Source organism: Balaenoptera physalus, assembly GCF_965194825.1.
Source record: "Balaenoptera physalus genome assembly, chromosome: 2".
Taxonomy (NCBI): Eukaryota; Metazoa; Chordata; class Mammalia; order Artiodactyla; family Balaenopteridae; genus Balaenoptera; species Balaenoptera physalus.
Window position 1 is genome coordinate 112,147,252 of NC_138883.1, and position 27,007 is coordinate 112,174,258.

General features: G+C 41.1%; 1 protein-coding gene across 1 annotated transcript in view; it reads left to right on the plus strand.

The window, feature by feature from the left end:
- The window catches only part of IQCH (IQ motif containing H), a 221,912-nt gene that overhangs the window by 175,255 nt on the left and 19,650 nt on the right, over positions 1 to 27,007 (plus strand). The window contains 4 exon segments of the mRNA XM_082449136.1: positions 7,192 to 7,362; positions 16,074 to 16,196; positions 23,410 to 23,471; positions 25,988 to 26,096. Coding sequence (XP_082305262.1) covers positions 7,192 to 7,362; positions 16,074 to 16,196; positions 23,410 to 23,471; positions 25,988 to 26,096 — 465 coding nt within the window.

Sequence of the window (27,007 nt, forward strand, 5' to 3'; positions counted from 1 at the left end):
ACACAGGGAACAAATCCAAACAGGTTTGTTTCTGCCAGACCCCACAATAATAGTCTCATGCAATATCTCACGTAGTCACTGGATCTTCTCAACAACCCTCAGAGATAGCGACCACTGGTCTGTGTTAACAGACAAGGAAACTGAGGCCCAGAGAGGGGAAGGAAGTTAAGATCACACAGACAGTAAGTGGCGAGGCCAACACTCCCTTCCAGTGAGGTCCTATAATTCTGGTCCAGTGCTCTTTCCATACAGTGAAGACATTTGCTTCCCTCCAGGCACTGGCCTCTCTAGTCCCTATCGCCCTCAAGCTGCCATCACTTCTTTTCCCTACCAAGCTGCCCCTACCCTTCTCAGCCTTATTTCATCTCGACCTAAACCTGCTGAGAAGCATGTCCCCTAGGGAAGGCCCCATGTCCTACAGACCTTGCCTCTCCCCAACCAAGGAGACCCTTGAGCCCGAGGCCCAAAAGTAACAGCAGAGAAAAAGATGCCTCCCTACAGGGACTGATTCTGCTTTATCCCTTCCAACCCAGCCAAGCACATCCTCCTGATTTTACAGCTGAGAAAGGAGAAAAGGTGCCTGAGATCCCATCCCATCCTCTAGAACACCATTCAACAAAGGCATCTCACACTTAACACACCAAAACCTGAAATCTTAATTTTATCCTTCAAACTATTCCTCTAGCAATCTTTCCCACGCAGTACACGGTAATTCCACCCTTCCATTTTTTCAGGGCAAAAGTCTTGGAGACATCCTTGGCTCCTTTCTTTCTCTCACACCTGCATCCAACCCATCAATAAGTCATTTAGGTTCTAATTTTGAAATGTATCTATAATATGACCGCTTCTCCCACCCTCTACTATTACTGTGCTGGACCAACCCCCATCATCTCTCACTCAGATTACTGCAAACAGCCTCCTTGCTGACCTTCCTGTTTCCATCCTTGTCCCCTTATGGTCTCTTCTCCCCACCGCAACCAGGGTAACCCTTTAAAAATATGAGCTATCATGTCACTCCTCTGCTCAGCACCCTCCAATGGATTCCCAGGCTCCACAGTTAATAAGTAGGAAATAAGCCCCCAGCTCTGTATTTAGCCAAACCAGTAAGGACAGAGGGAACCTTGGCTACCCATGGCTGTATCACCCAGCCAGCAGAGAGCTCGGCAGGTGGCCTGGTCTCCATAGCTTAGGCATAGCTGTGGGTCTGACTGAGGGTTTGGTCTTGCTCTAGAAAGAATCAAGTGATCAAACGGTGGGTTTCCTATAACGTTGGGACTATGAATGAAGACATGAACATGGGCAGGGAGGTGGTACACACATCCCTCAGCCTCGACAGGCTGCTGAGGAGGGTGGGCTGTGTATTGCACTCTGTTCTAAAGGCCTGATGCCATCTCTATGGTGGGTGAATTCTCAGTGCTGCATCTCTCAGTAGCCTTAGTTGGAGGTCTACCTTTTAAAAAAATTCCACACAAGCAACAACATGGATGGACCTGGGGGTTATTATGCTTAGTGAAATAAGTCAGAGAAGACAAATACTGTTTGTTATCACTTATATGTAGAATCTAAAAAAATAAAACAAACTAGTGAATATAACAAAAAGGAAACAGACTCATAGATATAGAGAACAAACTAGTGGTTACCAGTGGGGAAAGGGACAGGGAGAGGAGCAAGATAGGGGTAAAGGATTAAGAGGTACAGACTATTATGTATAAAATAAATAAGTTACAAGGATATATTGTACAGCACAGGGAATATAGCCAATATTTTATAATAACTTTAAATGGAGTATAATCTGTAAAAATACTGAATCACTATGTTGTACACCTTAAACTAACATATTGTAAATTATACTTCAATTTAAAAATTTGAATGAAAAAAACCACTATGAATATCCTGAACAACCTACTGATTATTTTTCCAAATTTATTATCAGAATGAAAGGTTCTAAATAAAATTTTCAAATCAAAAAAATTCTACACATGCTTAGGAATCTTCCCAGTTAGCCTCATAGCTGCATCTAGAGGCAACTGAGGGAGGGTCCACCAGGACTATTATCCCCAGTGATTAGTCGAGGAAAGTGGCCCAGAGAGGTGACTTTGCTGAGAGTCATGAATATTTGTCTTAGACCCTGGTACCAAGAGTAGGGCCTTCAACAAGTCACTTACCCTGTCTGGAGCGTCAGATCCTTCTCCTTACAAATAAAGATGAAAAAGGAAAGAAAACCTAGAGATGGGTCTGCAAAACATCCATGGACTCTGACAGCTCTGAAACTCTCTGATTCTTCAACAAATGTTATTTAATCTATAAATTAGTCTCTCAGTCCCATACCTACCAATGTCCATAAGAGAAGGTTGGCAAGACCAAACTCTTTGCTACTTCATTTGCCCTTGGAGATAGTTACAGAATGTAGGGCCTTAGCACATCTGCCCACATCTATATCCTCTGCCACCCATCCATCCTGCCTGTCACAGGAAAGAGGCAGAAGCAGCAGGGGTGATCAGGCGGCCTCCATCTGCCTGGAGCACCTAAGGCAAAAAGAGCTCAATACCGGGACCCTCTCTCCCACACCTCCCGACACAGAAGCGTGTTATTACCATTTCATCCCAAAGCTTGAAGCCCAAGAAGGACCCAGAACCTTGGAATGAACAATTCTGGGCAAGCTCACCTCTGCCTGACCCTGTCTTCAGTTCTCACATGCTTGTTTAAAGGCAATGAGGTCGTTGCAGTTTCTTGGTTTGCCTTCTGCCCTGTGCTCCGCCCACCCCGCCTCAAGTCTCCCAACACAGCGGCAGTGAGGACTGCATCCAGCCCAGCGCCGGTCCGGTCGGGGAGTAGAGAGCTGGGCCTCTGCAGCACCTCTCCCCACCCCATCCCACGCCTACTGGCCCTGCCCCTGGCTGAAGTTGCAATGGACTTTTTTTGCAACCAATCAAATTAGAAATAGAATGTGAGCCACATGTGTAATTTTTAATTTTCTAGTAGCCTCATTTTAAAATGTAATCAAAAAAAGATGAAATAATTTTAATACATAATGTGTTTTATTTAACCCAGCATAACCAAGAATAGTATCATTTCGACATGTAATCTGTATAAAATATTATTAATGAGATATTTCACATTCTTCAAAATCTGGTGTGTATTTTACATTTATAGCACATCTCAATTTGAACCAACCTCATTTCAAGTGCTCAATAGGTACATGTGGCCAGTGGCTGCCATATTAGATAGTGCAGATCTAGAATATACATGAGAGTCTATATATAATTTTGCTTACCATAAATCTACTCATGTTAACATTTTGTTATATTCTCATCTAGTCTTTTCTAGATATAGTATTATTTTTACAAAGTTGAAGTCATATTGCCCATATGACTATATCCTTCTCTTGCTGTTTTGTGTATCTTCCTACATCATCAAAAGTGAGTCACAATCATTGTCTTTAATGATAATATCATAGACTATCCCATCACTTGGGTGTGTCATTATCTCCTTATCCAATGCCCAAATGTTGGACAGCTGCAATTTTTCAGTTTTACAAATAGTGCTGAGATGAAGATTTTTATGTTGCTCATGCTTCTTAAGGCCTTGATGTAAATCCCTCTAGTGTTCTAGCCATTTTTTAAAAAATGGATTTTGAATATCAGTCAAACAACTATCAACAAGGGCTTTATGACTGGGAGCTGAGACACCTTGGTTTCTTGTCCCACACCTTTGATATGTGGCTCTGAAGCCCAGGGCAAACCACTTTGCTTCTCACACTAGAGTTGCTCCACTTATAAAATAAACCAACTGTACTTGATGATTTTTAAGGGTCTTTCCAGCGCTAACCTTCAGTGATGTTTTTCCCTCAACCTCACATCTAACTAATTAACCTGTCAAACTAGGCGTTTCAAGTCCTACAAGTCATGTCAAAGCCACCTCCTAAACATTGAAAAATATATCCACTTCTCTCCATCTCCAGTCGTAGTGCCTTTCTATGTACATCATTGCTCATCTAAATTGGGATGCAGAGTGAAATTAGGTTCTAAACATTAAGAGCGAAATCCAAAATCAAGAATAGGATTAAATGAGATATGTGTGAAAGCCTGGGGCTGGCACAGAGGAGATGTTCAATGAATATTTGCTGCATTTGAATCTGAAACCAGCTTCAAGAAACCCTGTCCCTGAAAGGTTGTGAAGGAGTTCACAGTGAAACATCAGAGGCGCTGCTGTGCCCTGCTGGGAGCCAGCCTGCCCCAGACACTGCGAGCTGTCAGAAGACAAAGACTCAGCAGCTTCCCCTAAAGGGCTGACAGTCTAGAGGGGGAAATGGGAACCCCTGTCCGCAAAACAAAGATGCCTCAGGCGGTGTCTTCAATGGAAAAACCAGATGGAGAACAGCACAATTATCTGAGCAATTCAGGCAAGCCTGCTGTTGAGGAAAAGGCGTGAAGAAATTTGTTCTATTTCCTTTGTGACAAGGAGTTAGGGAAGCCGGGGGTAGCAAAAACACTTTGTGTCTACAGAAAGACCAGAGTTCTGGCCTACGCTCTATGATTTTAGGCAAACCACGAAACCACTTTTTGATCTCAGTATCCTCATCTGTCAAATTGAGATACAGTAATACCAACTTTGTTCAAACCTAACCACCTACTGGACTGAGTTGTGAGGTTGAACACAATGATTATGAATGGAGAAAACAGCTATTAAATGAAGCAATCTAATAACTACATAGGCAACTGAAAATAAGTCTCCTAAGATTCTACTCCTCTTAAAGGAAATGTTTAGTAATCATCAATAACATCTGTATTGAACTTTATAACATGCAAGGGAATTTTATGTGCATTTATTCTATTTTGTTTTCAAAACCCATTGTGGTAGTATTATCATTTCTGCCTTTTACACTTAAGGATACTGAGATTGAGAGAGCTTAAATAACCATTAAAGTTTGCACTCTTTGTGAGGGCCAGATTAAGGCTCTCTGACTCCTTGGTTGCCTTCCCACTAAAATCCTCATCACCAAGACATCAATATTATTATCATAATATTAATAATGTTTGTTATATGCATTTCTCTTTGATCAAGGACACTGAAACATCAAAACAGAAGCTCTGGAAAAAAATGCCAGACATGTAAGAACAGCAAGTTCACTTTCTTGTATTAAGGAAAAGTAGCTGTCCCCATCTGATTTGCATTTTATGCAATACAGCAGGAAATATTTAAGTTGACAAATAGGATATTTACAACTGCAACAGATCCTTGGCAGTTAGTTTTTAACAATTGTTGCAAATGTGATTTATTTGCTATTATAAAAGGGCATTACTGTGCGAATATGACTCCTGAAATTAGCATCAGTTTAGCAAGGGGCCTTGACAGCCTGACCTCTTAATATCCTTATAATGATGCCATTTACATTCCATGCTTACTCAAGTCACTCACTGCTAGATTTGTTTGAGAGGAGTCCACTCTAGGGCAGATGTATTCTGTATTTTAACACACCGAGTTGGTGTGGGGGGCACATGTAGGCCTTCTAAGGGGAAAAACTGTTTAATCAAGTCTTCATGAAAATGTGTTCGTTTCCAACTTCCTACAGTGAAAAGGCATTACTGCTAATTACAGCATACTCCAGAAACACAATACTTCATGTTTTCTCCACAAGACATTTCCATGGCATGGATATATTAAACAAGAACACGTTTTGATCCTCTGCAGCTTTAGCTTTTAGTGTGAGTGGGAAACTAGTCCTGGGTAAGGATTCGCTGGGCCAGGATTAATGCCATCTCCACCAGCAGGGAAAGGGCAGAGGGTGGACTTGGAGCCAGGCAGAACTGGATTCAGATCCCAGCACCACCACTTCCTAGCTGTGTGGACATGGGTACCTCTCTGAACCTCTGTTTCTTTATCCATGACATGGAGCTGTTATTTTTAAGGTTATTATAAAGATCTAAGATGTTTGTGAAGCACCTGGCACACTGTAGGTACTTGATACATGGGAATTGGTCATGTTTGTGTTGCTTGTCAAAGCTCAGATGTTACCTTCTCTATGATGCAGCCCTGAGTTCAAACTAGACAAACTCAGCCTGTCTGTTCTTTCTCTGCTTTGGTACTACTTTGTTCCATCCCTTTATCATATCAAGTATTCATTGTGTTGTAATCAATTGAGTATGATTCTATCTGTCTTCCCATTCTTGATGTGTCTCTTTACCTTTTACACTCGGATAACTAGCACAATAATATGCCTTGAGCATTGAACTCAGGAGGATTCTGGGGGTGCTTCTGGATTCAGTGTAGGGGTGAGGGGTGACAAGAGAAATTAAGGACGGTCTGCCACAGGAGAGGAGAGAGGGTACCATATGACCCACTTTGCCATCAGCAGTTTAGCACATAGTAGATGCTCAGTTAAGTATCTGTCAAAGGTGTTAATGGACATTACTCAATTATCTAGTAGCTTAGAGTAACTTATTGCTTATATATATCTGTTTATCAAAGCATGTTAATTTCTATTGCATCATAGTATCCTTCTAATGACCCTGGGATTCAGCTAGGGTGGTTGCTATCTTCCTTTCCCTGTTGAGGATACTGTGACATTGTAGGGTGGGTGAAGTGACTTTCCTGCACCCTTAAGGTAAAAATAGTGGTAGAGTTAAGGCGTGTAGGCCAACCCTAAGTTTCCCTTAAGAATCATGTTGAGTTTCCCAGAGAAGCCAGCACTGCTTTTTCTGAAGCCAGGGCAAACTGCCCTTTTCTATTATTTACGCACTCAGGGCAAACTGCCTTTTTCTAATATGTACTCACTCTTTCCCCCTCTGTCTGCTCTGCTTGAACTCCCCATCCTCTGGAGTTCCCATCCAGCTTCATTTCTCAGTAGCAAGCATTGCACTGGCTACTTTAGAAGTGACAAACCACAGGCAGAAAAATAAAAGTGCACATGAGCCTTTCGGAACCGGGCCTCTCCATCAGATTAGCTTGGACAGGTATTTCCAATTGTGTAACCTCCCACAAGAACCTTAAATCTTCTGACGAGAATCAGACTGGAGACTCTCTCCCTCAGTTGAACGAAGGAGAAACAGAAGCAAAAACATCTACTCCGTTAAGTCACGTGTTCACTGTTGTAGTTGGGTCTGGTGTGGTTTGGGGTGGTCAGAGGTGGTGGGGGCCTTCTCTCCTGGTGGCTCATCACACCCTCACTTCTTTGGCTCCTGTTCTACTCAGGTGTGGGCAACAGGCCTCAACCTCTCATACAGTGACCAGCTGGCCCTGACTCAGCTCACCTTATACTTGACCAACGGCCACCTGGATTGCAGTTTGCGCACCCTTGAAGTGCCCCGCTTTGTTCCCAAGAAAGACAAGAAAATGAGCCACCTAAACGCTGCGGCAATGCCGGTAAGCGACCGATGCTTCCTGATTCTCCTCAGTGTCAGCAATACTCACCTGCCATTACTGAGCTCTGGTTGTGTGCCAGGCTCTATGGGTTCAGAGAGAAGAAAGAATCTCAGGCAAGTCTTTGAACCTACCAAAATGGGCTTCTGGTACATGAATGGAGGAAAGGGGAGGTGGCGTCCAGAAAGGGCAAGCACTACGTGGAAGGACGAAAGTACATGGGGCTTTCCAGGGCTGGATGTTTGTGTGTTCCCCTCCATTCTCTTCTCAGCTCGCTTCCCGGGGCAAGTACATCGATACCCACTGCTTCAATTACCAGAAGCTTCCAACAAAACCGGTATTTTTCTAGCCCCAGTCTCTTTTTTGAGCCTCAGACTCCTAGATTCAATATTCAACAGAATGTCTCAGAGTCCTCAAGGCTCAATCTACCCAAAACTGCACTCACCGTCTCTCCTCCCCTATACTTCCTCTTGGTGGGTCGGGCCAGAAGCTGGTCACTCATCCTGTATCACCACATCCAGTCAGCAACCAGCTCATGTTGATGCTAGCTGCTAAAATGCCTCAACTCTGACCCCTCCTTCCCCCGCCAAAGATACTGCCTTCATTTCAGCTTTCATGGTCTCACACTAGTGTTACAATAGCTTCTCATTAAGACTCCCTGCCTCCTGACAAGGTGGTTAAAGCGAAAAGTGAATCTGAGCATGCTGCTCCCCTACTTATGATTTTGAAATGACTCCTGTCATCTTCAGGAAAATCCCAACTTCTCAGCTTGGTTAATGAGGCCCCTTGTGATCTGTAGCCCAATCCCCCATTCTCATCACTAGGCCATGTCTAGGGGGCTAGAGGCAGTAGTCCTGGGACTGTTTCAGGTTTACCAACTTCAGGACCCTGGATAACAAAGGGCAAACCTCTGTGGGGACAGTGGGCTAGGTTGGTCCTGGGGAAGGAGAGCAAAGTTCAAGAGGACCAGATGGCCCTTCCTGTAGGTGGGATATGAGAGCAGACTGGGGCTCAAGCCACAGCTGCTCCGACAATGCCAGAGGCTTTCTTCTGCCTTCTCTTAAAATAGTGGGCTTCGTGCCCTTTTTGCAAATGAAGCTCTACTTGAGGTCCAAATATGTCAAGCAGATAAAAGAGGAATGCCAGTGGTTAATAGGACCCCCACTCCAGTGCCCTAGAGATATCTTTTCAGAGCAGCATCTCCTGCCTCTCTGTTGAGTCTCTTTGGGTCCAAGAGACACCTCTGGATTTAAAGAACACTTGTTTGACTCTGCCCAGGATCCCCACATCACCTTCCTTGGCAGGAACTCAGTGTACACTTGGAAGGGTAAACTGGAGAGGGTGCCAGATGTCTTGGGGGGCTCAGGCGACAGCCTCCTTCTCCTGCTCAATCCACTTGTCCTATGAGGTACCATTGCTCATGGGAATCCCTTAGATCTCTTTGCTTATTAAGAAGAGAAGCAGAGTTGGACTAGGAATGAGAAACAGGCCTCTTTTAATTAGGTCCCAGGACCTTGCTAGGAATTTCCCAGGTTCGGTCCCACCTGTGGCCTCTGTCCTCACCAAAGGGACCTACAAGACCCTAAGTTCAGTGCCAGAGGGAGGGACAGCAGTAGAACTTGACACCTTCTGGCTTAGTGAACCTATCTCCATGCCATTTCCAAAAGGAAGCTGGAAGCTGAGTTAATATTCAACGCAAGACTTCCAAAGACAATTTGCTGCATTTAAGTATGTTGCTTCAGAAGGCTGTAAGCAGAAGTTGTACTGTGAATCAGAAGCACTCTCCCATCTTCCCCATCTTGCCTATAGATTTCAATCCTAGCTACAGGTGACATACAGGAATTCTCCTGTGATCAAGAGTCTTAAACACTTTTAGGAATTGCCCACACACAAGAGGGACACATTATGATCTTCAATAATTCAAATGTCTCTACAATCACTGAAGAAGAGCTATTCAGGTTTTCTGATGTAGGGATAAATTGAAAGTGCTTTTGGTTTTAGAAAGATACATGGAGGTTCTAACCCTGGTGCCACTGTGCATGTGTGTGCACACACGTGCTCCTATGTGTATGTGCATGTGTGACAGGTAAGTTTTAAAAGAATCACGCCCGCACGCGTGCACACACAGTACGATTTACAACCAAACTGAAGCTCCTGAACAAGTGTAAACAGACTGTGATGCCATCAGGTTTACAGTCAGTCGACAGCCCCCTTTGAAGACAAGAAAAAGGAAGTACACAGATATGACTACAGTGATAATGAGGGCACATTCAGAACAAATGCCTCTAAAAGGTGTCCAGTTTGGGCCTATTCCTTTAGATAATACGCTGTGCAGGGGAAAAGCAAAAACTTTTCTGAACTCTAAGAGCCACTGTCCCCTTATTAGAAACAGGTGGCAAACCACTCTCATTTAGACCCGGTTAGACCAGGTGCGTGGGCTTCTGATCCAGTGTCCTCCACAAATAACCCCTTGAAGGTGGAAACAAGATCGGATGAGTCCCAGATGTACATGTTTTGAAAATGAAAAGGAGTCACCTAACGGCTTTTTAACTTTTAATTAACGTTCTGTCAGACTGGACGTAAATTGCTACCCTTTTCTGTCCGTTTTTTACTCTTCCTCTCTCTTGGTGGACCCTCGATACCACAGTTGGTGAGTGGCCAAAAGGGACCATCTCTGCAAACATCTTAAAACAACCCCAGTCATTTATAAGCATTTTAACAGCACATGATCTGTAATGAATGATTAAGTAAAACCTTTTGTGTTAAATTATGATGTTAATAATGATTCTGTCTCCTGTAATTTATTATGAATTCTCAAATGCTTCGGGTTTGATTTTGATAGAATGCAACAACAGAGTTTATGTGATGACTTTATTTTTAGAACTCCTTCTTTGAAGGCACGCATTTCCCCACTACTGCTGCTACTGTAATTATGTACAAAACCACTCACTCATTAGAGTTAGGATACGTTATCTTCTAGACAGATGAGGCTAAATAAGCAACACATTAATAATTCAGAGAGCAGTTCATTATGCATGTGGATGCCTGCTTCGTAACTGAAATAAGAAACTCATCAGCCTCTGCCAACCCTTAAACAATAGTTCTATGTTATTGCAACCACATTCAAGTTTACGCTTGTTAAACTGCTACTTGGATTATTTTATCAAACATTCATTTATTTGTGGTCCCTTACTGCCGAGAACAGATTTTGGAAGCTCCTTTTTTAAGTTAATGATTTGAGCAATGGGTGTTATTAATTCTCAGAATATTATAAACATGATTAATTTTCAGGCAGAGATTTATTACATAAGGATTTCAACTATGTCAACTGAAATGCATCACTGTCAAAACAAGTATCATGGCGAAAATAGAATATGCTCCACACTTCAAGTGCTGGTGCTCAGAACTAAATCAATTTAAATTGTGGCTGAAGCAAAATTATATTCTCCAGTGAAAAGGAGTATTTCGAGCTTTCTTTATTTGGCTTGAAGCATTCTTGTTAGATTGTGATTTAGAAAGGTAGTTTAATAAAACTAGACTTCTACCAATAATATTTTGCCTTCTATTTCTTCCCCCTTGTTTTATTAGAAAAGGCTAACCTCTGAAATTCCCACACATTCCAAATGTGGCCAGTGGGAATTTGGAGAGGACAACACTGCTCTAAGTCAGGGGTCATGAATTCTGATCCTCTCTCTGGCCTCAGTTTCCTTGTTTATAAAATAAGGGAACCCTAAATGACCCCCAGGGTCTCCTAAGGCATTTGATTTTATGGGGCCTATAGAGTAGGGCTCTGTATCAAGCCTGGCCCAGGCAGTGTCATGCACAGTGGGGTACTGGGGACAGGGAATTTTTCCTGTAAGGGGACATAGGAAGGGCCCATCCCTCTGTTCCACAGCCTTCCATTGAATGGTCTTTTTCTTGCAGAATCTTTTAGAAAGGATTAATATTGTTGTGACAGGTCACATGTTAAGTTCTCATCAGCCATCACCTTAGTTATCAGTTAATACTTTCAGCCAGAATCAACTAGAAGTAAGTTCACCTCTTTGTGCCAGGCACTCTACTAAGCGCAGAGGATATAAGCATGAGTAGCAAAGAGCTCCAAGTTTTTCAAAGGACCCAGATAGGCCAGTATATAACTATAATGCATATAATAACATGATAATAACATCCAAAATGTACTGAGCCTTTACTCCTCACCAGGTTCTTTAACTAAGTGCTTTACATGAATCTTTATACAACCTAACATATGGGGCAGGTGCTGTTATTATGCTCATTTTTAGATAAGAAGACTGAGGTTAAGAAATGTTAAGCAACTTGTGGAAGGTCACTCAACAAGCAAGTATGGGAGCCAGAATTAAGCCCAGGCCTGTCAGACTTTAAAGCTTGTGTCTGAGCATTGTGCTACCCAACCTGCCTTGTGTTGGCTGAGAGTCAATTACCCAACCCCAGAGTACAGCTTCAGCTCATCCCTGAAGAAGTCTCTGGTTGAGGCCATGGAAAAAGCTCTTCTTCCAAAGGAGGCTTCATCTCCCGGTGTGATGAGGTTATTTGCAGGCATATTACTATTATCCACTGGCTCCTAATCTGCTCCGAGCTAAGCCGGGACTCAGTGAGCACTGAATGGGCCAGATGGTTGTGGAGGAGTCTTCCGATGCTATAAAATTCTTTAGGTTATGACTTCCTTGGTAAACCTAAATGGATTTTACAGCAGCAGAAGAGAGTCAATTACACAAGTCAGCCTTTTAAAAATGATGTTTTCCATTTGTATAATGCTTTATACTTTAAATAGACATGAGCTTATTTGATCCCCAAGATAACCCCAAGAAGTAGACAAGACATGGATTATCATACCCATTTTACAGATTAGGAAAGTAAGGCTATTCAAAGGTAAGTGAACTGCCCAAGGTCATAAAGTTAAGTAAGCAGCAAAGTCCAGGTTTTCTGATTCAAGTCCCTTTCTGATGAAAAGATTTACTGGTTGGTTGTTGTTCTGTTTTGTTTTTCAAGTAATTTATCTTATTTGTGAAACTATTTAACAAATGGTAATAAGAGCTAACTTGTTTTTGAGTGCTTATTCTGTGCTAGACACTGTTCCAAGGTCTTTACGAACTCATCTAATCCTCAAGACAATACTGTCACCTGTGCTATCAGGCTGGTTAAAAGACAACAGTAGATCATTGACAGTTTTTTCCTGTAGGAACTGCAGAGTTGGTTAAGTCTTTAAAAAAAAAAAAAAGTAGGTGTATTGTATATGCTCATCTTTATTTGCATTATTATAACACATATATTAAGCACTTAAGATAAGCCAGGAATTTCACCAAGCATCCAGGATACAGAGACATTTGACAAAGTCCCTGTCCTTGAGGAGTTGAAAAAAAATATAAAATAGATAGCACATACACAAGGAAAAACCACAAGGTCTCATTTAAGTGCCATTTAGGTGACAGTCCCTTAACCTGCTGCTGGAGTTCTTAGGAGAAACAACTGTGGACAGGCGGGGACAGAGGATGCTTTACTAAGAACGTAGAACTTGGTCTGGCCTTAAAGACTAAGGCAGTCACCATGGCAAGGAGAGGGAGACCTCCCCCAGCGGAAAGGACAGCAGCCGAAGAGAGCCCGTGGTCTGTTATGAACCAGTTGGGCTGGGGCAGAGAATCTGGGAAGAGGGAAGTGGGAGAAGTGGTTGGAGCAGTCCACTGAGAAAGTTTGGGAGAGTCTTCCAGCCAAGCCAGGTGTCTGGATTTCATTTTGAAGGCAAAGAGGAGACACTGAAGATTTCTGAGCATTGACCAACCTGAGTTTGGGAAATGCTCCATCTGGTAGTAATGCTCAGAATCCCAGGTACCAGTGGGGGCAGGAATAGCCTGGAAAATTACATTTGGTGTAGATCTACAATGCTCCAGGCCCTGCAGATGTTTTCAAAGAAACAGCAACAACAATAGTAGCTACTGTATCAGGTGCTAGGTGCTTATTGAATCATCAAAAGTCAGGGAAGTTAAATGACATATTCAAGATCACACATATAGTAAGTGGCCTAGTGAGGTTTTGAACTTCAGTGAGTCTGACACTGTATAACCTTTCCACTATAGAATTCTGCTTGCAACCCCACCTCCCTAGTAGAAAGAAGAAGCTGCCCTCCAGGCCATAATGGTCTGGACTAGGACGGTGATGGTCGTGGAAAAGAAGATGTCGCTTGGAGACATACACCAAATATCCTGGCTTTTCTTTCCGATTCCTTATGAATCACAAGCCCAGGACTGGGAGGAGGGGGAATTGCAGTCTGTCTCCGTAGAGCAAAAGAAACCTCAGGACAGCCTGTCCTTACTTGCTGTCCAGTAATACTGGACAGTGAGCTCTTCTGCCTTGCTTTGGAGCCAAGATACACAGCACTGAGCTGGATCCTGCTACCAGATGCCTGCCTACCTCTCTCCCTCGCTGACTGGGTCCTGATCTTGGGTTTGCTAGTTTATATACTATAGCAGCATAAGACAGGTTTAGAAGACAAAAATAACCTTGGAATTATCTTGTGAATTCATGGTAATTACCACGCAATTACATGCTCAGTAACTACAATGGAATTCCAGAGTATTTACAGTTCACTTCCATACACAAAAGCTCGGGCTTCTGGGCCTCCATTGTGAAGGCAGGAGCATGGCACAGCCTGACACGGCAGGGCAAGCAGGCCTGGCAGTCACATTCCTCCAGACTGACTACATAGCTGAGCCAGAATTTCACTTAACCAGTTCTTGTTACCCCACCAATAATCCCTGTCAGGTCCACCAGAGCTACGTTGTCCTCCAAAAGATGTCCTCTAGGGGCAAGGCCTGGGATGACTGTCCTGAGCTGTCATTCTCTAGGGATGGTGTGACTGTCCTCTGTTTTGTGAATCAATCTCTTCTTCTGCCCCAAAGTGCTCAGTGACTGCAAGTCCCCTGAATTACATCCTTTGAAGTGTCTCTTAAGTCAGAGAGAAGTGCAATCCACTTACCCTATTTCATGTATCCATTCTTTCTTTCATTCAAGAAACACTGAATGCTAGCATCATGTCCAGCCTGGGGATTCAGAAACCAAACAGTGCCTGCCCTCAGAAAACTCCCAGTCGTGTAAGGGAGCCAGACAGGGGAACAACTCATGATAGGTCAGGGTGATAACAAAGCACAGTTGTGAGGCATAGAGGGTCAAATAGATTTTCTTTTGTAAAAATAGAATCCCCAATGGCTCCCAGTGGGACAATACCAATGGAGGTGCACAACTCGATGCATTAGCCTGGGGGAGCCTAACATTTTTGTAGATGTGGATCCTGCTTATGTGTGGGAAGAATGGGCTTAATTACTACTGTTGATAACGCAACCATCAGATACACTACTTTACGTAAATGTGGAAGGAAAAGACACAATATGTGGGGGACATATGTCACAAAGGGTGAACATGAAATCTGAGTGTGTGTGTGTGTGTGTGTGTGTGTGTGTGTGAGAGAGAGAGAGAGAGATGCAGGTGGGGAAATGTTCATTCTCCGCTGGGCACTCACTCAGTTGGCCCCAGTTTCCTTGCATTAGCTCAGAGACAGAGAGAGAGCCTGGGGTTTCACAAAAGACAATGTGTCAGGTCATTAGGATCCTTGCAGCCAGCTGTGAACCAGCTGCACCTCCTTTTCCTTCTCCTATTTCAAGTCACTGCATGCGATCAGGCACCTGGTTGCCCAGCACCTGAGAGTCTCCAAAGTTCAAAATCTGGTCCAGGCATCGCCATTTTCTATGCCCTAAGGTTCGCCATGGCTCTATGTGCAGTTCTCCAAATTTCCATTTACCCAAGGACAAACAGAGATAATTGTCAAAGGCAAATATCATATTTCACAAAGGACATGCTACAAAACTATTGGGATTCAATACTTTCTTTTGCACATATTAAATTTTAAATATTTTAGGAGATATTATAGTTGAAATACTTTGGACCTACTGTAACCAGTCTTTTTGGGATAGCTCTCATTGATAGGCAAGCAAGATATAGAATAGCAATTTCCCAAACAAAGAAAGCAGTTGGAATTAAAATTCTAACATTGGTCCCTTCAAGGAGGTGGAGTGCACTTAGTGATTTGCTGCCGAATAGCAAAAAGGGGGAAGGTATCTTTACAGCAAGAAACCTGATGAAAACTACCTTAGCCAGGTGACCAAGGTCGGCATCAACAGTGATAAATCATGTTGATATATGTATTCTTGATATGAGGTGATGAAAGCGGCAGTTTACCTATGTAGTCCTTCTCTCCAAAACCAACAACCCCCATCTAATCATGAGAAAAACATCGGACAAACACAAATTGAGGGACATTCTACAAAATACTTGATCAGTACTCCTCAAAACTGTCAGGCAAGACCGAGAAACTGTCACAGCCCAGAAGAACCTAAGGAGACATGACAACTAAATATAATGTGCTGTCCTGGAGGGGATCCTGCAACAGAAAATGAAAATTAGGGAAAAACTAATGAAATCCAAATAAAGTATGGACTTAATAGTAATGTGGCAATTTGGTTCCTTAGTTGTGACGAAGGTACCACATCAATGTACGATGTTAACAGTAGGGGAACTGGGTGTGGGCTATACAGGAACTCTCTGTATTATCTTTGCAACCTTTGTCTTAATCCACAATTATTCTAAAATTAAAAGTTTATTTACATATTTAGTAAAGAGTCTGACATTCAGTTGTGATTCTTCTCCAGTCACTGGCAACCAGTCGCTGTGCGGTGATGAGCACCCAGCTGAGGCACGACAATCTCTCTCTGATTTTCCACTATGTTTTCCTCCAGATGTGTAAGGCCCATGGCATCGGCTACGATATTGAGGTATGAAGGGTGACAGCTGGCCAAGGCTGGACCAAATACGGGCCTGTGGGTGATCTAGGCAGCTAATAATTTGATGCACCTTCAAACAGATATTCTTTAAACACTGGCTTGACATGTATTTAGAGGAAGGTTGAGTGCTGCTTGGGGAAGGGCAGGGGCTGGCACTTGGTCTTGGGAAGTTGATCTCTGACCCCAAACTTGTACACCGAACTTAGTAAAGCAAAAACCCTGTAGCTCACCAGACTTAGGAGTAATTTGGGGGACCATCTCTTAATCTTGAAGCATGTCCTGAGCTTTCTGACCCCACCCAAAGCTGCTTACTAATAAATATCCTCTTAGTCTGTTTGGGCTGCTGTAACAAAGCACCATATACAAGATGGTTTAAACAACAGAAATGTATTTCTCACGGTCCTGGGGGCTGGGTAATCCAAGGTGAAGTTGCCGATCAATTCAGTTCCCTGTGAGGACTCTTCCTGACTTGCACGATAACTGCCTTTTTGCTGTGTCCTAACACGGCGGGAAAAGAGCAATCTCTGATGTCTCTGTAACCTCTTCTAGAAGGACACAAGTTCTAACTGAACAGGGCTCCACCCTTATGACCTCATTAACCATAACCATTCCCTTAAAGTCCCTGTTTCCAATACATTCACATGGGGGATTAGGGCTTAAACATATGAATGGGGCGGGGGGGGGGGCGGGTGATACACAATTCAATCCATAGCATCCTTCTACCTACATACCATAGTTTCTTTCTAGGAGGAGTTCTGATTTTAAAAAAAACAAAAACACTTTCCCCCATTTTTGGTCTATTTCCAGTGACATTGATGGCCCCTACCCAGCTTCTTCATCCTTAGTGTAGCTGGATGGGGGCAAAGTGGGATGTAATATCTCCTACTTAAACTAGAACCTCCATTTTGTGCCTAGAGATTCATACTACTCTGAGAAATAATTTCATGATTTTGCACTTTGATTCAGATCTTCACATCTGAAATTCTTAGAGGGCTATTCTAAGACCTGAGTGACCCTATGTGCTCTTGTGGAACACCCTTCCTACATCACATCAAACATATTAAAATATATTCACCTCTCACATTAAATATAATGTATAGATAATGACAAAGAATTGAGCAATAACCAATTGATCAAATGTTTTGATTTGTAGATACTCAGTTCCATATTTATTAATTTTTGTTTTTCATATTTGAAAACAAATAGAATTTTTCAGGGTTCACATATTGTTATAGGCCCTTGAAAAGCATATGGACCTTAGGCACAGGGCCAACAGTGAATAGGATGACTGGCTGACACTTGGCAATCCCCAGCACACTGTAGGGCACTGTCAGGGTGCATAACGCCTTTTGATTAGACTGATTCATGCTGACTGCAAACACATAAAATGAAGCTCATATTCCCTTGCAAATTACATAAAAATTGATAAAATATAGAAAGAATGAAAAGGACAGATTGAACTGATTTATCTGAAATTAATTATTACATCTGCTCAACACAATCTCTTTGGAATTAAATACAGTTGATCCTTGAACAATGCCGGAGTTAGGGGCGCTGACCCTCCACATAATCGAAAATTCAAGTGTAACGCTATAGTTGGCCCCCTGTATCCACAGTTCGGCATCCAAGGATTCAACTAACAACGGATGTGTAGTAGTGTAGTATTTACTGTCGAAAAAAATTTGCATATAAGTAGACCCATGCAATTCAAACCCATGTTGTTCAAGGGTCAACTGTAGTTTTTAACCCTAAATTAATTAGACTTACATGTGCCAGAAGGTGGCTAAATCTAACTCTAGCTTTATCTGAATCAACTTATTTTATTTTCTTCTAAAATATCAAAGCAGAACAAGCTCTGTGAGTGGGCATATTTGGCAGGGAAAGTCTCCTGCTGAAAAGAAAACGGGCTCCATAACTTTCTATTGCCCAAGATTATTATTAGAGATTTATTTCTTTGGCTGAAGGCTTTGTACTTGATTGAAGTTCTAGTACTCCTGGGAAAAGTAAAGCACCAAACTTTACAAGTTATTTACACCTTTGTGGCTCTGAGCTGATCAGATTCATTTCTAAGAAGAAATTTTAGTACAGGAAACAGGCTACTAAGGCCCAGGGGAAACAGTGGATGGTGCAGAGGAAGGGGTTCCACTGAGGGTAAGGAGAATGAAGAAAGGGCAGAGGGGCACAGAAGAACTGACAGGCATATTTCGTAGACTCTGCCTCCAGGTCAACTGTGCTAAACAACGTATAAAGGATGAAAGATGAACAGGAAGAGAAAGAGAAATATAGATTGGGGGTGACGGAGTGACGGAACAATATGAAGAAGAAAAAGATAACAGAAGAAAATAGAGAGGATAAAATCCAGAGACTGGAACAATCTATAAAAATAAGGTAGGAGGGGATAAATAGAAAGAAAAAGAGCAAATAATAAACAAAAGTACAAGAAGAGAGGAGAAATGGAATCATAAAAATCTGAGGTAAGAAGGAGGAGACATGTGACTACTTGGAAAATTTGGAAATTCTCTAACAATGTCCTTGTTCTATTTTTCCTAAGATGTATTCTCATCTTTTCAGACACTGGGGTCCCCCCCTTGTCAGAACTCTCCACTTGTTCTCTCCGATGCCTTTTCTTGGAGAGGCATTTACCAAGCACCTACTATGTGCTGGCACTGAGCTAAGCACTATTACTTTATTATCTCTTTCATCTTCATATCTCTCCTGTAAGAAGTTGTTATTTCTACCATATTGCAGTGAGGAATTTATGTTTGAAGAGTTTAAGCACTTTCCCCAGGTCACACAGCCAGGCATTTTATGAAATGCCTTAATCCATAATTGTCTGTAAAGTTAAATATGATTCTTTTTCTTACACCAGCGTATTCCCTATGCACTTTTTTCCCCCTAAGGACTGTTTCCCACTAACTATGTATGTTTCTAAAATATTATTACCAATCCAGTCCAAGAATTCTGGGATCCATTTCAAATAAAATATTCCACCTAGGTAATTCTTGTGTATTCTTCAGCTGAAGAAGCGCAAACTTCTCCATAACCCCCATGACTATCTCCACCTTACAAAAGAAAAAAAAGTTATGTCTAACAATTAACTTCCCTAAAATTTTATTGCCTCCTTGGGTTATTCTGAGTCTAAAAAGAAGATCACTTACCCTAATTCCAGTGTTACCTATGCCACCTGCTTCCACTCTCGGTCAAATTTAATGTGGGTGGCTCTTTCCAGAAAAAGAAGCAACATTAACAATACATCAGTGTCGTTGCTACCAAAAGAAGAATCCTCAAAGTCCTTATTCTCAACATTATGTTCTTCTTCCCATTATCATCATAGAATTTCACATGATGTTTCTTGTCCAAAATCTTAGGGGTAAAAGAGGGAAATGAGATCACCCTTTGAGTTTATTTTTCCTTGCTGAATATTGGAAGGACGCATTGCTGAGTTTGTAACCAACTCGGTGGGTCTCATTCCTGGTATTTCTGTAATGCTACAGAATACCCCCACTGATTTCCTAATGAAATGAACTTGTAATGAAAGCCATATGGAGAAAAGTGTCATGTTTACTGCCTGCGACAGTGTGGCAGGGCTGGTCTCGCACATACATAGGCAGTGTGCCATGATCCTAAATAGCTCCACAACCACCAGCAATCACTTCCTCGGGCCAAGGGATTGCCGTGGTGGCAATCATTAAGGCTGTTCAAAATGTTCTGATTCTCCTCCTTCCAGGCACATAACAGAATTGTACTTCCTCCACCCTCTCCCTGAAGTCAGACGTGGCCATGTAACTTGTTTTGACCAGTGAAATATGAACAGAATGATATATGTCCTTTTTATACCTTTAAGAGCCACTCTATGAGTCGCCATAGCCTTTTTCCTGCCTTGGAAATCCTGGAAGAACACTGAGCTGGAGCCTCCTTCAGCCCTGAGTGTACCTACAGGGACCAGAGATCCACGCCGACCCATGTGGGAAATGGAGTATGAGCAAGAACCAACTTTTTTGTTACACAGACTAAGAATTGTTTGTTTTTTTAATGATGCAGCATAACCTGATTGACTCAGAAATTAGTGTCAAGAAAAGGATGCTCCCCAAAAAGAAAACAAATATTATCACTTCAACATGTAATCAGTATAAAAATTAATAAGATACTTTACATTTATGTACTAAGTCTTTAAAAGCTACAGCACAACTCAGTTTCGATTATTAATATTTCAAGTTCTCAGTAGCCCCATGTAGCTAGTGCCTACCATATTGGACAGCTCAGTAAAGGATGCAAGACAAGATCAACTAGTCAATAGCTCTCAGCCCTAGCGGCCCATTAGAATGGCGTGAGTGAGGAGATTTAAAAAGTACAGATGCTCAGGCAGGGCTGGGATTAGTGTGAGGCAAGTGAGGCACTTACCCAAAGCACCTCAGTAATAAAGATAAATAATATTGTAATTCAATATGTTAAAAATAAAAATTAATGCAAGAAATCCATGATGAACAAAATATCAATATTTTAAATAAACATATACTGATGTTTTCCCTTTGCCTTAGGCTCCAATATGGCTTAGCCTGGCACTGTACCCAGAACCCACTCCAGACCAATTAAATCAGTATTTCTGGAGGTAGGGCCCAGGCATTAAATTTTTAAAGCACTCAGATGATTCTAATGTGCAGCCAGCATTGACCACAGTTCTAGCCCAATGTCTGTCCTAATGCCCAGATTTCCTGATAAAATGGGGAGTCAACGGGCAGTTGTAATTCTGGCATGTGGTATCTTTTACCAAATCTCCAAAATGTAGTTTCCTTTTCTGTACTTCCAGTGATGAGGAGTTCACAGCTTCACCATTTCCACTATTGGACAACTCCAGTGTTAACTTTTATTTATTTGGAGAAGAACTGTTAAAAGATAGTTTTCAAAAAAGGATAAAATCATGCCTCTCATACAGATATAAAACTAAACACATGATAAAGATTTATTTAAGAGAGAAGAATTAAGCAGATGTTATAACCAGGACAAAAAAGAATCCAAAAAACCAGACAACTTTATAGATCATCACTACTGAAATGAATATGCAAATGGAAGCAAAACTGGTTTTTCCACAAGGAGAGCAGGAGAGGAAAATCAGTTGAACCTCTACCAGACCGGACAGAATTTGCTTGTCTCTCAGTCACCTACAACTTACAGAGTTGTAAAATATCTCCCATAGAATCAAGGTGTGATACAGACAGAACGTAGTTTTCCTTTGAAGTACAAATTATTTTCCACACAACAAACTGCTTCCCTATATTTTTTTACCCATTGCTCTTAGAACAGTGGTTTTCAAATTTTGATGTGTGTGAGAATCACCCAGGAAGTGAGCTAAAAGGCAGATTCCCAAAGAAAACAAAAGCAAAAACAAATGAATGGGACTTAATTAAACTTAAAAGCTTTTACACAGCAAAGGAAACCATTGACAAAACAAAAAGACCACCTACTGAGTGGGAGAAAATATTTGCAAATGATATGACCAATAACGGGTTAACATCCAAAATATATAAACAGCTCATACAATTCATCATTTAAAAAAAAGAAACCTGATTAAAAATTGGGCAGAAGACCCAAAGAGACATTTTTCCAAAGAAGACATATAGACGGCCAACAAGCTCATGACAAGATGTTCAACATCATTAGTCATCAGAGAAATGCAAATCAAAACAACAATGAGATATTACCTCACAACTATCAGAATGGCTATCATCAAAAAGAGCACAAATAACAAATGTTGGTGAGGATATGGAGAAAAGAGAACCCTCGTACACTGTTGGTAGGAATATAAATTGGTGCAGCCACTGTGGAAAACAGTATGGAGGTTTCTCAAAAAACTAAAAATAGAACTACCATATGATCCAGCAATCCCACTCCTGGGTATATATATCCAAAGAAAACAAAAACACTAATTCAAAAAGATACATGCACCCCAATGTTCACAGCAGCATTATTTATAATTGCCAAGATATGGAAGCAAACTAAGTGTTCATCAACAGGTGAATGGATAAAGAAGATGCAGTATGTATGTATAATGGAATATAACTCGGCCATAAAAAAGAATGAAATTTTGCCATTTGCAACAACATGGATGCACGCAGAGGTATTATGCTTAGTGAAATAAGTCAGACAGAGAAAGACAAATACTGTTTGTTATTACTTATATGTGGAATCTAAAAAATACAACAAACTAGTTAATACAAGAAGAAAGAAACAGACTCACAGATACAGAGAACAAACTAGTGGTTACCAGTGGGAAGAGGGAAGGCAGGAGTGACAAGACAGGAGTCGGGGATTAAGAAGTACAAACTACTATATATAAAATAAATAAGCTACAAGGATGTATTGTACAGTATAGGGAATATAGCCAATATTTTATAATAACTATAAATGGACTATAACCTTTAAAAATTGTGAATCACTATGTTGTACACCTGAAACATATAATATTGTACATCAACTATATATCAATAAAAAAGATGCAGTGTATATATGCAGAATGGAATATTACTCAGCCATGAGAAAGAAGGAAATCCTGCCATTTGTGACAACATAGATGGAACTTGACTGCATTATGCTAAGTGCGATAAGCCAGACAAAGACAAAAATTGTACAATATCACTTACATGTGGAATCTAAAAAAGTCAAACTCATAGAAACAGAGAGTAGAACGGTGGTTACCAGGGCCCGGGGTGGGTGGGGGATTGGGAAGATGTTGGTCAAAGGGTACAAACTTGCAGTTAGAAGATGAATAGTTTCTGGGGATCTAATGAACAGCATAGTGACTATAATCAACAATATTACATTATATACTTCAAAATTAATATGAGACTAGATCTTAAATGTTCTCACCACAAAAATAAAATGATAAGTATGTGATGAGATAGAGGTCTTAGCTAAAGCTACAGTGGTAATCATATCGCAATAAATAAATATATAAAATAACATGTACACCTTAAACTTACACAATGTTATAAATAAATTATAATCTCAATTTTACAAAAAACACTGTCCTAGAACATATCTATTCCATATTCTGGAGACATCCTTTCCAAATGTGCTTCTCACAGTATTTGCAATTAGCTCTAGATTTCAGTTCAAATCAGCCTTATTGGTCTTAGTGTAGTATGTTTTCTTTACTTTGTTTCCAACATAATATGCTATTTCTTTTCTTCCCATTCAAATTTTATAGGACAGACAAGGAACTATCTTTATATTATATGAACACCTGAAGAGAGACAAGTTGGGAATGTTGTGAGTATGAAGTGTGTCTATGAGATGTAATAAGCTAAGAAAATAGACTATAACAACTAACAAGAATGATGCTTCTCATGCATTTTAATCAGCATGCTGATTTATTGGTTGTCTATCTTGTTTTATTTAGATCTTTAAGTATTTCATAAATTGACTTTAGATGTGTCAGCAGGAGTTCATAAGTATAATCGATTAATTATCCAAAATTGATGGGTAAGGGGCTAGTTTTAACAACATATTACACTCAAACACATACACCTACAAGGCACAGCAAATATGACTGATGAGGAACCAGCTCAGATGTCCCGATTGCAGAAGGGCAGTTTTCATTCTGGCATGCTTAGAAAAATGCTCTGGTGACTTGGCAAGATGCTCCCCAAAAAGGCAGGGTCTGTCGTCCCTCTTCAGATCCAGTTCCGGCCCTGATGCAGTCTCCTCAAGATACATTTATGCTGAGAAGAGTCCTATTGCACCACTCAGGAGGCTTCTCTATGCTTCCCTGTTTCCTGCAGATTTCTCTCCAGGTTATTCTGGAGAACAAGCAAAGTTGTCTCCTCATCTAGGACTCAGAACTTTAGAGCCACAACCTTGAATTGTGTCTTATTCATATCTTGGAATATGGTTATTTGGTACCTTTAAGTCATCCTGACTTATTGGGAAACTGTTTCTGTCTTATATTTTTCTTCCTTTTAATATCTACAGAATATTGAAGAAGAAAAGATGAGCAACTATAAACTTTTCTTTGTGTTGCTTGATTTTCTCTGGAGGATCAAGGAGAGGCTTTTCATGAGTTGGCTGGGCTTTGTTTGGCTTTATTGCAGTCAGGTCACATCAGGTGAGGGCTCCAAGAGGGGATGACCCTACAGACCAGAATTTTGTGGTTTGGCTTTACTGGGATAATTTCATACTGACTCCATATGTACTGGCATATTTCTGGAAATAGTGGCATTTGAGTAGAAATTTCAAGGGAAAAATGAAGGAAATTCTAGAAATGAATTATTAATAGGGAACGGGACTTAGAGTCCATCTAGTTTCTTGATTCCCAGCCTGGGAACCATGGACCTGAGGAGGCTGAGGAGGGGTGGCACAAGGGGCTTGAATCCATGTGTGGACCCAGCATCACACACACACACACAATTTTTTTAAAGTATGGGTCTCAATCTTTAGTATATGTAAGAATCACTTTGGGGGACTTGATGAAACTATACTTGGTGAAACTGCACAGTCAAAGATTCTGATTTTCTTGATCTGGACGGGGCCCAGGAATTTGTTTGGAGAAGCACCCAAGGTCTAATACATACTGACCCTGTGGCAATAAAATACAAACCACTGTTAAAAATTAATGACTCTAAAGTTGCCTTTGGCTATTGTTTTTTCTATTAAAAGAAGAGATACTAATGTTCAGTAGCTATAAGGGGTAGGGGTAGGTGGTCCTTGGATTTTGGGAATCTAACTCAAAAAGTTTGGAAGTACTTATCTAGTCCAATTCCTTCATTTCAGAGAAAAAGAAATGAAGACCCAGAGAGTTTAAGTAACTTCCCCAAAGTCACATAGTCAGTGGCAGGACATAGAGCTCTGGTCTTCTGTCTTGGAGCCTGGGAAGCTATCTACTCCCACCCTGACCCAAGGGAAAGCCCAATCAGGCTGGAAGGAAGCCATTCCACAAGTGTCTAAGCTTTAGACTCTAAGGTGACTTATTTTACAGTTAACAACTGGGAAAAGAAGTAATCCCAAAGTTCTCTGCAGCTGCCTTAAGAGGCAGCTTGCTCTTTAGGTTCACCCCCTCAGGATAGAATGATTTTAAAAAACTAATCCATTCATTTAATCTGTTTTTAACTTTGATTTTTTAAAAAGTTTGAAAAATAGCTAGAAAAATACCCTGGAGTTTTGTTTCCAAGTTAAAACTTAACAATGACCTAGTTGTTTGGGAATGTTCACTGACCATAGTTTAATTCCACAGGATGGTTTGCAAGTTGTCTCTGAAATCTTCTTTAAATGTATGTTCAGCTTTATAAAGACAGCTGTTCATGAATGGAGCACATTCTCCTCTGCACATAAATGGGGTGCATTCATAAGTAGCAGGAATCACTTGTATACATGAAATAGAAAACAAAGTCTAGATGAAAGTCTCCAGAATACTGAGGTGCAAATGTCTCTGTAGGCAAGTAAATTGTTAGGCATGAATTTTACTCAGCAACAATTCTCTTAAACTAACAGTTTTTAAAATGAGCTAATACTAATGTCCTAGCTCAGTGGTAGCCTTTTGCTAGGAATGACTGAACCTATTCCTACATTCTGCTAAGTTGATTAATAAAAAATATTTATTACACAAATCCTTTTTTATGACAAGTTAAAATGGAGCCTCATCTTTCATATCTCCCTGAAGATTGCCACCTTGTGAGATTGAAAATACTCATTAAATTCCATCACCAGACAGGCACAAATGAGAGGGTGATTGTTTTTAAGCATGTGAGGGGAATCGTTGGTAAACTCATTTGTTTGGATATCATTAACAGAACAATCGGTGAGGATCTCCAGGGGGTCCTCATGACCTTTGCTCGCAATCTCTTCATCATCCATCAAGAAATATCAGCACCTAATATGCAAGGCGAGACCAATTTTAAGGTGAGGTGTTAATTAACTAACGATCCTGGTTAATTTCTATACAAGGGCTGAAAATACCTCATGCTGCATTGTAAACAAGTGCTAAACCATTTTTTTTTCATTGTAAGCGGTACATATTTCACAACATGCAGGGTCAATATTGTAAGGTTCCCACTGAACCCATTAGTTAAATTTAATAGTTTGAAACTTTTTCTTTGAAATATAGTAGACTTGTTTTAACTTACTGCAATTTCCAAACGTAAGCTTACAAGACAACAGGGCTTTTTGATGTTGAAGGTGAAGTGTCACAATGGAGCCAAAACAGAGACTGTCACAACCAAAAACCCTGAATATAATCTACCTATATTTCAGATAATACAATGTCTGGCTAAGGATTCCTGGGAAGCCCAAATTTCTAGGGCCAGAGAAGTTCTGAGATGCCAGGAAGGACCATGTGTGTAGAGAGAAGAGGAAAACCTCACCATATACATAAGCCATCTGCTCCACCCCATTTCGCCAAAGTGGGACAGGTGTTTTTCATCGCTAACCTTTTGAAGTTTCCAAACGTCCCTTAAAGATGTTGGTTCAGGAAATCCAGTCATGTGTAATTGACCAGAAGTCTCGAAACTCTAGAAAACAGGAGCAAGATCTACACCGAAAGTTTTAAAAATACCAGCTGAACAGAGATGAACACTTGGTATTGCTCACCAGAGTCTGCATCTGGTTCCCAGTTTGAGCCTTCACCGTGTCTGAAGGGGTCAAGTAAGTCAAGGGACTCATCAGAAACCACATGTGGGGACTTCCCTGGCGGTCCAGTGGTTATGAGTCCCCGCTTCCACTGCAGGCGGCGAGGGTTTGATCCCCTGATCGGGGTTTGATCCCTGGTTGGGGATCTATCCCGAGTGGCCAAAAAAAAAAAAAAAGAAGGAAAG